The sequence below is a fragment of the Rhinatrema bivittatum genome, chromosome 8, assembly GCF_901001135.1.
Source record: "Rhinatrema bivittatum chromosome 8, aRhiBiv1.1, whole genome shotgun sequence".
Taxonomy (NCBI): Eukaryota; Metazoa; Chordata; class Amphibia; order Gymnophiona; family Rhinatrematidae; genus Rhinatrema; species Rhinatrema bivittatum.
The window spans coordinates 40,797,434-40,811,055 of NC_042622.1; the positions used below are offsets into that span (position 1 = coordinate 40,797,434).

A 13,622-nucleotide genomic window follows, 5' to 3' on the forward strand; every position below is an offset into this window, starting at 1 on the left:
CAGCTCCATAAGCCACTGCTGCTTCCAGATGGTCTGCCTGCTGTGTCACCGCTGATACCTCAGGCTGTGACTCCTGAAACTGCTGGACCCACCAGAGACACACCCTCTGCACCAGACTGCTGCAACTCTTATGGCCAGAGCGGAAACCTCAAAAATCCTCTTGAGATGAAACTCCGACTTCAGATCCTGCACATCCCTCAATGTGGCCGAACCCAATACTGGATAGTAGTTTTCTTGGTGATGGCCGACACTGAAGCATCTACTTTGGGCAGAGCCAACAACTCCAAGGTGTCCTCTGGTAAAGGCTAGAGCTTTGCCATAGTTCTTCTGACTTTCAGCCCGAATTCAGGAGTATCCCACTCCCTGACCACCAACATTTTCACTGACTTATGAAAGGGGAATGCCTTCACCGGCCCTTTCAGGCCATCCAAAACCAGGTCTGCACCCTCTAAGTCAGACTCCTCCTGCGTCACTTGATTCCAAGCTTCTGGAGAACCTGTGGAATCAACAGCCAGAGTTCCTCTCTGCAAAAAAGACAAACCACCTTGGGATCATCTCCTTCAGCCACAGGAACTTCCTGCGGATCCTTGATCATGTCTGGTGCATCTTGCAGTGGATCCTCCCCAGGGACCTTTTGCAGATCCTCCAAATCATCTGTGTCATCATGCGGATCACCAGAATCTGAAGCCAAGCCCAAAACATGCCAAACCCCTTTGGCCTGCCTCCTCTTAGGAGGACTAGACTTTACTCATGCTTTGGATCACCCCAGGGAATGGGGCTATGAGTCACCATGTCGCTTTACTGGCCAGAAAGGTCTTGTGCATCAGGAGAACGAACTCAGAAGAAAAACCTGAGAGTCATCAGAATCCTGATCCTGAGAGGATCCAACCCACATGGGCCTCACATCCAGAGGGAAATCCTCCCCATCAAAATCGTCCTGATCTGTCCCAGGACCCATTGTAGCTGGGGACAGACACAGTGGAGAAAGCTCGGGCTCCCCCGAAACCGCGGAGACTGCATGGCAGATTCCAAAATTACTGCCGTCCCCCTCCTGCTGGGGAGAGAGGTCCCAGGAGCAGGTCTGGGGCAGCATGCTGAAAATACAGAGCTATCACGCGGGGAGAGCCCTATCGATGCACCCTCCCCACCAGAAGCACACCCGGACATAAATTTTGCCTGTTGAGCCGCGAACATGACTCTCCGCAGACCCAGCATAGTGAAGAACATGGCATAGCTTTGAATGCGCGATTAGGGCCAGAAGCTCTACCTCCAGTTTCAGTGCAGTGAGTTACTCTCGCTGGGAGACCTGTCCATTGCACCACACATCCCCTCGGCCACCCATGTCCCCGAGCTATGCAGTGAACCTCCGGCAGAGAAAGGAAACAAAGAACCACCTTTTTTTTTTTTTTTTTTTTTTTTTTTTAATTTCCCTGTGTCCTTGGTGGAGTGGGCAGGATCAGCAGCAGGTCACAACACTGCCTCGTTTGGGCAGAGGGATCTGGACCACCAGATGTCAGTCCCACAGTACCTGGACCAAGCTAAAGGAAGCATCACCAATCTCCTGCTTGTCCACCTCAACCACAGAGGTTAGCCCCACCAGGACCTCACAACTCCCTGGGAGGTTCCCCTTGAAATCTTCTAATTCTTCCCTTTCAGTCTTCTTTTTTTTTTTTCTTCCAGACTGCAAGTTTTGCACTGTCTGCCATCTACTGGAGACAGAAAAATACTGAGGGCTGCAGGTGGCGTACTATGTTATATAGCAGTTTCAATAAAACTTTATCTGTCTCCATCTGCTGGCAGGGGTACAAAATCCAGGAATCTGGACTGATCTGGGTACATACTGGAAATATTAAATAGTCCGCCTAGGTACGGAGTCTGCGGGTACAATACCTTGTATTTCATTTTCAAAGTGAAACTATGCATGTAGCTTCCCTTTTTGCCCACAAGCAGAAAGGACCTGCAGACTGAGGTTGATGTTCAGCCGCAGGCAGTCCAGCTAAGTCCTCTGGATAACTTAGAATATTCAGCAGTGTGACTCTACCACCGAATATACTTGGATAAATCAAATTAATTCTACATGTGTTTATTTGCCATTGAAATTCCACCTGCTCAGAAAAGCAGATGCAAAGTCCCTGGGTGCACAGTACAGGGACTTTGCACAGATACTGTTTTCAAAAGGAAATTTAAACTTACTTTCCCTTTGAAGATTAGGTACAAGTTGTGCGGGTGTAAAGTGTCAGCTAATTTTATACGAAGGCAGGAGTCCAGCACCCACCCCGCCCCAAAATGTTAATGTTCTCCCTTCTCAATGCAATGATTTCATTTTGTGCCATCCCATCTGTCCAGCTGTGGATAGGAAAATTGGTTCTTACCTGCTGACAGGCTGGCTGAGGGTGAGTGAGCTGGGACACCCGGTATCAGCCCTCGCCGCGGCAGTTTCAGGGTTCCCAACTCTCTGCTCTCCAGCCTCGAATACCAGGGGGAATGGTCCCACCAGGACCTGCCAACCCCCTGGGAGGCTACTTGCAACTGTCCCATCACTGCTCTAACCAAACTTTTTTTTTTAAATTTAAAGGGATCCTTAAACTAAGCTTCCCTTGTAAAATCAAGCACTAAGAGACTAAAATCAGACCAAATCCAACCCTAAACTCAGCACCTCTATCAGACACTAGGTTTTGCACCTCCGCCATCTGCTGGAGACAGAAAAATACTGGCAGACACTAGGTGGCACCTCAGGGGTATAGCACAGAGTCTGCAAAGTCTTTGTCTCCATCTGCTGGAGGGGGAGGCAAAACCCAGCTGTCCTGGACTGATCCAGGTACGTACAGGGAACCTAATTTCCCTGTATATTACTGAACATACCTTGACACTCGCTTCACCTTCCCCATTTAAGAACTGAAGGCCTTTTCAGTTCCTAAATTAAATTCTTTCGATTAGGTGACCCTGAACAAATAGAAGAATGTGATTTTTGATTAGAAATGGAGAATTAAATCAGAAGATGCCTAAATCAATACATTGGGAATTTTTCTGATCTCAGAAAAGAAATAATAAATTGACCAAATTCATGTGTGGTAGGAAACTAGCAGATCAAAACCTGTGATTAATAATAAAAAAAAAAAAAAAAAAAGAAACTCCTTTTATATAGACCTAAATTGAAACTACCTATTTCACCTTGTGTTTTGCAAAAAAAAAAAAAAAAGTGAGTTGCTGGAAATTCTGTTTTATGATTCATTGCAGGAAGGGCTTTAATATATTTTTGATTGTGAAGACGAAAAATGAAAAGTAAAATAAGAGCAAAAGCAAGACTTTTTGCTTTATGGTTAATTTTGTCTTTGTTTCAGTTGTACACATAACAATCTTGAAGGCTGGTATGACAGGGTGGATGGAGTAATAAGGGCACTCAGGCTCAGGTGATGGGAGTTCTCCTACTAGCTTGGCAGGATCCCTGGTTTAAAGCCAGAAGATTGCAGGTTCAAATCCCAAGATCCCTAATTGGAAAACTAGGCTGTGACACAGTAAGGGGACAAATTTCAAAGGGATTCCCTGCAGAGAAAGTCCCTTTCAAAATGGTCCCCTATTCCTCCATGCAGGGGAAAAAAGACTGGCTGGGGCAGTACCAAGGCCCTCCCAGCAAAATGCACCCAGAGAGTTTAATTTGAACTCCCTGTACATGTTTTCTGGTGGGAGTTCAACTCTGCACATTCTGCAGGTACTTTTGTACCTACACTTCCTGCCGAGGAAGACATTTTCAAAATGAAAATCTTATGGGGAGTTTCCCTTTGAAACTGAGCTTTCAATTCCATGGGTACAAAGCACCTGCACCCTCCCTGTGGGCTTTGAAAATCTGACCCTCAATACAGAACCTTCCCAGATGACCATCCAAGTTTTCAGGATGCTTTGCACCCCAAACTACATACTTTGGGGCCTGCTTCACTAAGCTTTTTTTCCCCATATACTCAGAATTCATGGCACAGATGGTGAACTGTAGCAAATCAGGGAGGTTGCTGCAGGACAGGCCGCCATGCTGATAGATACTTCTGGAGGTTCCCCAGAGTGACTCCCAGTAAACGTACCAGTAACTGCTTCTACACAGTACTGCTGCAGAGAGTGGAAAGTCTTGTTTTGCTGTCTCTGCTTCTCGTCTGTCTCTCTCCTCAGGCAGTTCTTTACCCCTTTTGTTGTCTTAACAGGTTTGGGGTTTTTTTTCCTGAAACATTTTTATTAAGGCAATGCACAAATCTCACACTTATACAATAACAGCTTAAAAAGAACAAGCCATGGCAAGAAACATTTGGTGCATCACCCATTTTTAGTTTTAAACTACACAGAAACTGCATTGTCTTGACAGGTTTAATCGAAATGGACACCTCAAGTTCCACATTGAGCGACTACACAGCTTGGAGGGGAAGAAACCCCTGCGGCAAGTGGCATCTGCACAGCATATTGTCCTGAACAGTGATGAGGATGCACTGACTACACTGCAGAGTAAGGGGCTTTCATGTGGATGGGAGAGGAGTGGGACTTCATTTTATTAAAACCCTCCCCAAGGAGTGGGACAGAATGGCTTGAATGATGGTGGGAGCTGAAAAAGAAATAGGAGGGAAAGGTGCATCTTGAAGTTCCAGAAGATTTTGCAATTGCCATCAGAAAGACAAGAAGAAGGATAGCAGTCAGAATTTTGAGGGACACTGAAAAGCATTTGGTAACTCGGATGGGGGTTCCTAAGTCTTCTGTCAGAGGGTGCTTTATATGCTTGGTGTGAGATGAATGATTGGGATGCGGGTTATTAGACTCCTAGATTGTAGAATAGGATGAAGTAGATCAAGCAGTGTCTGCTGGATGGCAGGGATCCTGAAATGTTTCTTTTTTAGAAAACCATGCATCATTTTTTTTTTCCAGCTGCTTTGCAGTCAGGCCAGGCTGTGCTCTCCGAGGGCCTGCAGCAAGCCCTGGGACAGGACCATATCATCGTTGCACAGGAGCAGACTTTGACTAATCAAGTAAGAAAATCTCCTCTTCTAAATACACAATGGATCCACAGGGCATTTATCTAGCAGCACAATCTTCAGTGTTCTTAAATGGGAGTAAGAAGAAAAGATGCTTTTGCCTCCCCCTTGCTCTGCCATTTTAAGTCCCAAGCTGTAGCAGGAGCAAGTCTTCAGTTAAAAGTAAGCTTATCAATATTAAGCAAAAACAGATTGACAGTTTTTTGGACTATAAGTCTCTTCCCATATTGTTAGAATGCTGTAAAGCAAAGACATGGAATCTGTCTACTGTTTGGGATCCTGCCAGGATCCTAGTGACCTGGATTGACCACTGTAGGAAACAGGATTCTGAGCTTGATGGACTCTTGGTTTGATCCAGTTTGACCGTTCTTATGTTCTAATGCTGCATCACCACCCCCACATCCAGGGCCACAGCACTGAATAGGAGGCGCAACCCACTTTCTCCAAAAAACCAAAGCACTGAGGTAAGGGAGCTCCTCCAGGATTGCAGTGTTATTAAAAGCCTTGAACCAAGATGTAGGCTAGCTCCCTCCCAGGCTAAAAGATGTGGTCAGCTTTGATCTCCCATCTCCCAGTTGCTCTTAAATGACTCTGCGTGTCAATTTTCTTTAAGTTTGTGCAGAAAGACTCTTAGCACAGCTCTGCAATCTATCTCAATAGTATTTTACTTTTACTAATGCAGGCGGACACTGCCTATATCCAAGAGATGATAACGGCCGACGGACAGACTGTGCAGCACTTAGTAACTGCGGATAACCAGGTAACATATAATTACTGGCAGGCACTGTATCTTTACCGAGGAGATAAACTCACAGCCTGGAGTCCTTTAGTTAATTTGGGACTAATGGAACCATAAGGCTGGCATTTTTGAATGATCTCATAGGAGATGAATCTGTAATTCCAAAGGCTGGTTACTCTTAGGTGAAATGCACCTCAGGGTAAACATGCCATGGGCTGCCAAACTGAACTAATCCCTGACTGATTAATCCATCATTCACCAATTTGTCATCTGTGATTTTATTTTTATTTAATTTTGATGTGTGAAATGTACAAATCACCGAAAGAAAAATACACGTATGTTACTCTAAAACAAAAAAAGTAACAGTAAATTTAAAAATCCAATACTACATTTTTGTAATTAGTCCTCAACTGCGGGAAAATTCCATACTTCTAAAAGAGAGAAAATATACAAAACAAAAACCAATCAATCTATAAATATATGATGTGTGATCTTTTAATAAGAAATTTGCTTGCTTTTCTCCATCATGATATTGTTTGTAATGCTGATTTGATGGCTGAATTTGATGCTGAATGCTGCATTTTTTTTCCGACTTTATAGGTGCAGTACATTATTTCTCAGGAAGGAGTACCACACCTGATTCCACAGGAATACGTTGTAGTCCCTGAGGGACATCATATCCAGGTAAGCATTATCTCCATTCAGTCACCAGAGGGAAAGAGTCTTGACCAGCTGGCTCTGCCTGGGCTAAGGAAGAGCTGATCTGTGCCCTGCATTGATCAGGGTGGCTACGAGTAGGGGATCATTACCTTTTTTATCTGGTCTTTCCCTGTATGTACCCAGATCAGTCCAGACTCCTGGGTTTTGCCTCCCTTCCAGCAGATGGAGACCTAGAAAAGTTTTGCTGATACTGCCATATAACCTGGTGGGCCTTTGCAGTCCCTCAGTATTTCTCTGTCTCCAGCAGATGGTGAGGTGCAAAACCTGCAGTCTGGAAATTAAGTTTATAAAAAAAAACCCCCAAAACAAAGAAAAAGAAAATAGTAAAGTTAGAGAGGGAGTAGGAAAAAAGGAGCTCCTCCCAGAAGGCTAGCAGGTCCTGGTGGGGCCATCCCTTCTGGTCCTGAGGTGGACAAGCAGGGAGCTGGGGACCCTTTCTGGCTCGGTCCTTTTTGCCGCCAGGGGTGGATAACTGGTGGGGCCAGTTCCCTCATTCCCAGGAGGACATCTGGAGCCTGCTGCCCAGCTTCAGGGACGTGTTCTTAGTTTCTGTACTTTTCAAATTTATAAAAAAAAAAAGGGGTGTGGGTTTTTTTTTATTTTTTTTTTTGTAGTGTTGCCCATCCGACAGGGCAGATCGTAGGTGCAGGGCTATGTCTGCATTTTTTCTTAGGCTATCAGGGGGTGCGTGATTCAGTCGGCTGGGGCTATGCTGTGTGGCAACCAGCACTTCACATGCTGTGATGCGTACACGTGCCTGTCCCAAGCCAATCTTTGTTTCCCCTGCCTCTCCGGGGGAGAAGGCAGCTCGGGAACCCTTGAAAAGGAGTCGGGGAGGCATTAAGATGCTGCGTGGATTGCAGGTGATGCTGGCACAGCTTCAGGCTCCTTCCCCATTTGCTCGGGAACGGCAGCCATTTTGGCATCTTTTCCAGCTGCATCTGAGGCTGCGGAGGGAGAGGGGGATTTGTCCCTAGCTGATCGAGGGGACCTAAGAATCTCTGTCTGAGGAAGATGAGGACCGCCTGGGGGAGGATCCTGAGGATCCAGCAGGTTTTTCTCCTTTGTTCTGCTGCCCTATAAGGCATATCTTGTCAGGAAGGCTGTGGGATGCCGCCTTTCCAGGCAGGAGGGCCCGCAGGGTCTGCAGCCTAGCAAGAGACCCAAAGTTGTGCGGGCCAGTGAGCGACCCCAGGGTTCAGCGAGTCCTGAGTCAGGCTGCGTATTTGGATGCTGAGGTCGGGAAGCCTCCGGCAGAGGACCCCCGGGAAGCGGATTCTTCCCCGGAGAGACAGGATCCAGATGAGGGGCGGGATCAAGCCCCAACTGGGGAAGGGGTTGATCCTAATGTGGTTCTTCTCTTCTATAGGGAAGAATTGTGGCCCCTGATTCCCTCTGTCCTTAAGGAGCTGGGAATTAAGGTATAGCGGGAAGAATCTGATCAAGAAGAGGTGGACCCAGTCATGGATGGCTTAAGAAGTCTGGCGAAGGCCTTCCCTTTCCATTAATTGGTAAAGATGTTAGTGGTTCAGGAGAGGGAGACTTCAGAGACCAGTTTGAAGGTTGGTAGAGCAATGAACGAATGATATCTGTTACCAGAGGTCACGCAGTTACGAAGAAAACAACCATTCCTGTGGCCGGTTCTGCAGCTCTTAAAGATATTCAGGACAGGAAATTAGAAGTCCATCTCAAAAAGATATTTGAGATGTCTGCCCTGGGCATTCATGCTGCAGTTTACAGCAGTTTTATGCTTCGAGCTGGTTTGCACTGGGTTCAGCAGCTGCAGGCTGACAAAGCAATGTCAGCGTCAGAGGCCAAGCAGGCCAAGCGCCTGGAAGCCATGGTGGCCTATGGAGCAGATGTGTGTTATGATCTCATCAGAAAGTCTTCCAGGACTATGATGTCAGCAGGTTCGGCCAGGCAGCTCCGTTGGTTGAGGAACTGGTCAGCGGACATTTGGTCTAAGTCTCAGTTACCTTTTAAGGGGAAAGTGCTTTTCGGAGAGGACTTAGAGGAGCTTGTGAAGCATCTGGAAGAGAATAAAGGGCATAAATTGCCAGATGATAAGCCGAAGGGCGGAAGAGGTTCCTTTTCTACACAGCTTCGCTTTCGGGTGAATCAGCAGTTTCAGCAGTAGCGGGGCTTTGGGAGGATCCCAGAGACAAGGCACTGGAGGGCAGCAGTTCTAAAAATAGTCCTTGCGAGGCCAAAAGCCGAACAGAGATGGTTCTGGCCAGGGGGCCTCTGGATCCCAGTCCACTCCTTGGTGCTGGTGATAGGGGATCAGTTGACTCTTTTCTTCGAGGAGTGGGTCAAGATCATATCGGACCAATGGTTCCTAAGTGTGATAAGACAAAGCTACGCTTTAGAATTTGCTCGCCTACTAAAGGACTTGTTCATGGTATCTCCTTGAGGCTGTGCAAACAAAAGGCAGGTGGTTCAGGAAATCATCAACCACTTACAGATGCTGGGAGCCATCATCCCCGTACCATTGAGTAATGGGGGACAGGAAGGTATTTATTTTGTGGTCCCAAAGAAAGAAGGGATCTTTCACCCGATCTTGGATCTAAAGAAGATGAACGTGGGTCTCAAAGCTCCTCGTTTTCAGATGGAGACCCTATATTCGGCGATTGTAGCAGTGTGCAAAGGAGAGTTTTTGGTCTCTCTAGATTTGACCAAAGCATACTTACACATAGCGATCTGGCCAGATCATCAGAGATTCCTGAGGTTCATGATTCTCAGGGCAATTCCAAGAACTTTCACCAAGGTAATGGTGTGGTGGCGGTGGCTCTCAGGAAAAAGGGCATTCTAGTTCACCAGTATCTGGACGGCTTATTCAAGCAGTCAGAGGTTCTTTGCAGACAAGCAGTGGCATTGGTACTGCAGTGCTTATGATCCCTGGGTTGGGTTATGAATCTGTCGAAAAGTCAGCTAGCTCCTTCTCAGGTGTTGGAGATCCTGGGGCCCCATTTTGACACCAAGATTGGGAAAATGTTTCTCACCAGGGAACATATAGGCAGACTGCAGAGGCAGGTTCACAACTTATTGGAGAGTATGGTTCCCAAGGTGTGGGATTACCTGTAGGTTCTCGGCTCCATGGCTTCCATGTTGGAATTGGTTCCTTGAGCATTTGTGAGCGCATTGCTTTCCCGATGGGATCCATCGTCAGAGCAGTTTCATCTACCATTACCTCTTTTATGGAGATGGCCAGGTCCAGTCTCTCATGGTGGCTTGGTGGGACCACTTAAGTTGGGGTGTAGCCTTGGAGGTTCCGAATTGGTTAGTAGTCACAACCGATGCCAACCTCTCTGGTTGGGGAGCTGTGGGCCAGACTCAGTCAGCGTAGGGCCTGTCATTGGCAGAGGAGGTGTCGTGGTCTATCAATCACTTAGAGACAACAGTGGTGCAATTCATGATGCATGCCTTTCTGCCTCCCATACGCGGGCGGCTGATAAGAATTTTGTCAGACAGTGCAACAACGATGGCTTACATCAACCGACAGGGTGGTACCAAGAGATGGGCAGTGGCTCAGGAGGCCCAGGAGTTAATATGCGGGGCAGATTAACATCTAGAATTATTGGCAGCTTCTCACAAAGCCGAGATAGACAATGTGCAAGCACATTTTCTCAGTAGTCGCCAGCTGGATCCCAGGGAGTGGGAGTTGTTGGAGGAAGCAATGCGGCTTATCCATCGCAAGTGGGGCATCCCCTGCATGGACTTGATGGCAACTCAACGGAATGCCAAGGCTCCACACTACTTCAGTCGCAGGCAAGAACACGGAGCAGAAGGGGTCGATGCCTTAGTTCTTCCATGGTTCTCCTGTACGTATTGCCACCGTGGCCACTGGTGGGCAAAGTATTAATGCAAATATAGATTCATCCAGGAGAGGCAATTCTAGTGGCGCCGGAGTGGCCTTGGTGGCTCTGGTATCCAAATTTGATCAATCTAGTGGTGGGCAGGCCACTGTGCCTCGTTCATCTTCCCAACCTAGAAATAAATAAATAAATCAACTTCCTAACCTGCTGCACCAAGGTCCCATATTTTCAGATAAGGCGGCTCACTTCTGCTTGCAACTTGGCTTTTGAGAGAAAGTGTCTGAGATGCAAAGGATATCCTGAGGATGTCATTTCTACGCTACTGCAAGCTAGGAAGACCACAATATCATTAGCCTATGTGAGGGTGTGGAGAGTTTTTGAGACTTGGTGTGCAGAGCAGGGAGTTGAACCCACTCGACCATCTGTGGCACTAATTTTGAACTTCTTACAATGGGGGTTGGTGAAGGGTTTGGCCTTTAATTCCCTCAGAGTCCAGGTGGTGACATTGGACTGTCTTAGAGGCAAGGTGCAGGGAGCAGCCCTTGCTGCACATCCAGATGTGGTGCATTTTCTCCATGGGATGAAGCATTTGTGGCCTCTGGTGTGGAAGTTGTGCCCTCCCGGAGCCTTAATTTAGTTCTCAGGGGGATGTGTGCGGCTCCATGCGACTCCTGTAAAGGTTGTTTTTTTGGTGGCAATTTGTTCCACTAGGAGAATCTCGGAACTACAGGCTGTGTCATATAGGGATCCTTTTCTGAGGATTACGGATTCTGGAGTCTCTTTGCGGACAGTTCCTTCCTTTCTTTTGAAGGTGGTATCATCTTTTCATTTGAAGCAATCTGTAGAGCTTCCATCTTTCCCAAATCTGGACATGGCGGCACCTCACGCGAGAGAGTTGTGATTTTGGATACTTTGTTACGGTATCTTAAAATTACTAATAGCTTTTGGCTATCGGATCACCTTTTTGTGCTATGGAGTGGTGCAAAAAAGGGAAATAAGGCTTCAAAGTCCACCATAGCGCAGTGGTTGAAGGAAGCGATAGGTCTGGCGTACATATGTCAGGGTCGCTCTGTTCCTAAGGGGTTAAGGGCTCCCTCTACTCGATCGCAAGCGGTATTCTGGGCTGGATGTCACATGAGATTTGTACCGCCACAACTTGGAAGTCGTTGCACACTTTCACCAGTAATTATCATTTGGATGTCCAGGCTCCAGAAATCATGGGCTTTGGCAAAAGAGTACTTCAAGTGGGACTCTTGCAGTCCCACCCTGTTTAGGGAAGCTTGGGTACATCCCAGGAGTCTGAACTGATCTGGATATGTACAGGGAAAGGAAAATTAGTTCTTACCTGCTAATTTTCATTCCTTTAGTACCACAGATCAGTCCAGAGTCTCGCCCAGTTGATGTGGAAGAATTGGAGAGTCTGCTTGATCTGTTGTAAATAGACTGAAGAATGGCACAGGTTTTGTTTGGTTTCTTCTGTTAAGGTTGGAAAGAATTGTTCCCATTATGGCGTTTCACGTCCTACTGCTCATTCAGGGGGACATGTTATGTGGGGATGTGTCTGTTTATGTTAAGTGGTATCTTGACTTGGGTACAGGTCAATACTGAGAGACTGCAGGTGGCAGTTTCAGCGAAACTTTTCTCTGCCTCCATCTGCTGAAGGGAGGGAAAACCCCAGGAGTCTGGACTGATCTGTGGTACTACATGAACGAAAATTAGCAGGTAAGAACCAATTTTCCTTTCGCACTGGGGTCAGTGTAAAAAAAAAAAGAAACACTCAGTACTTTAGTTAGTTGAGCAAATTTTAGCTGCCTAAATATAGGAGAATCTTCAGCTGAACTTTGTCATCTAAGGTTTTGGTTTAAAATTCTTCAAAATCTAGGCAGCTGAAACTTGGCTACTTAGATTTAGGTTTGCTATTCGTCCTCCTGAACTCGGATACTCAAGTAAACCGCCTAGTGATGAAAATTTATTTTATATTTAATTCAGTTTTTAGTCTGTTGAATCATTAAGAATATTCCTAGCAGATTACAGCAAAAGTAAAATATGCCACAATGGGCATACATATCCATAACAAAGTAAATAAATATAAATATGTATTTCCTAGTGTGTAGCCAGATGGACTCAGGACCAATGGGTTATGTGCTCTTCTGCTAGCAGATGGGAGACGCAGTCAGATTTCAAAGCTGACGTCACCCTAGATATACTCCTGCAGTGACCTCAACTCTTCCGTATCTCTCTGTCTCCTAGCAGATGCGGACACTACCCCACACACTAGCACAGTGTTAGGAAATTACAGCAAAGAAGAAGGACAATTTTTTACCTTAGAGGATCAAGCCCTGCTCTCCTGCGGTGATACCTAAGGGTCCCTTCCCCCAGTTGAGAATTCCTGAGGTGATCTCAGATATCCCTGAGAGGTGTGCCTTGGTCCGGTAGCCGGCTCCCGGCGTGGACTTAGCCCTAGAGTGGCTGAAAGGCAGTGGGTGCGCATCTGAGCACGGCAGTGAAGATAAAGCCCTCTCCCCCCGCAGCTGGAGACCGTTCCTGCACATAATGGTAAGCGCCGAGACCAGGTAAGCAGGGAACTTTAACTTAAGGTCTCTGGGCTCCAGGGCTCGGATTGCCATACCGACTCAGTTTCCTCACCTGGCCAGGTAGAAGGGAGCACTAATCGGGTTGAGCAGCCTTGATTGGGCTAGGCCCCGGTCCAGTGCACGGGATCCAGCCACATGGAGACCCTTGGGGGCGCCATCTTACGAGCGGGGGGCGTTGGTGCCATCTTCCTTTCTCGGCCGTTGGTACGCGCAGGGCATGCCAGACGGTCAATGCGCCCAACTTGTGCGCCTCTAACATAGATATGCGCACAACCGCACGCTTATCTACATGCATTGCCGTGCATAAAATTACAAGCGCGCACAGTACTCATGCGCATAACTGCGTGCATATTACAGCACATTACCTGTGCAACTATATACAGAGGCAATGGCACCGGCGTCCAAGAAACCCAGAAGGCATTCTCTTTGCACAGCCTGAACTGGAGTCCTGCCTGTGTCATCATTGCGAAGAAGCCCAGGGGGGACCAAAGCCTGGTCCCTCACTGTCTGAGGATGGGTCCGGAACTACTACAAATGATAGCACCCCGGATCTATGCAACTCCGAGATGGCATCTCCACAAGAGGGCACCTCAGGGGCCCCTACTCCGACTCCCCCTGGGGTTAACATGGACCCAGGGACCTTCTCCTGGCTAGAATTTTTCCAGGGGTTGCAAGCCTTCGTTCAGGCACAATCAGCCCCGGCTGTGGCCCGGGTTCAACCCCTGCCGGAAGCACAGGATCCTCCCGG

The 13,622-nt window shown here is 47.2% G+C and overlaps 1 protein-coding gene across 3 annotated transcripts in view; it reads left to right on the forward strand.

The window, feature by feature from the left end:
• Nucleotides 1-13,622, forward strand: part of ZNF335 (zinc finger protein 335) — a 141,506-nt gene that overhangs the window by 112,834 nt on the left and 15,050 nt on the right. For all 3 annotated transcript variants that reach the window (XM_029612212.1, XM_029612214.1, XM_029612213.1), the window contains exons 22-25: nt 4,349-4,485; nt 4,900-5,000; nt 5,689-5,766; nt 6,346-6,429. In XM_029612212.1, coding sequence (XP_029468072.1) covers nt 4,349-4,485; nt 4,900-5,000; nt 5,689-5,766; nt 6,346-6,429 — 400 coding nt within the window. The remainder of the gene's footprint in view (nt 1-4,348; nt 4,486-4,899; nt 5,001-5,688; nt 5,767-6,345; nt 6,430-13,622) is intronic.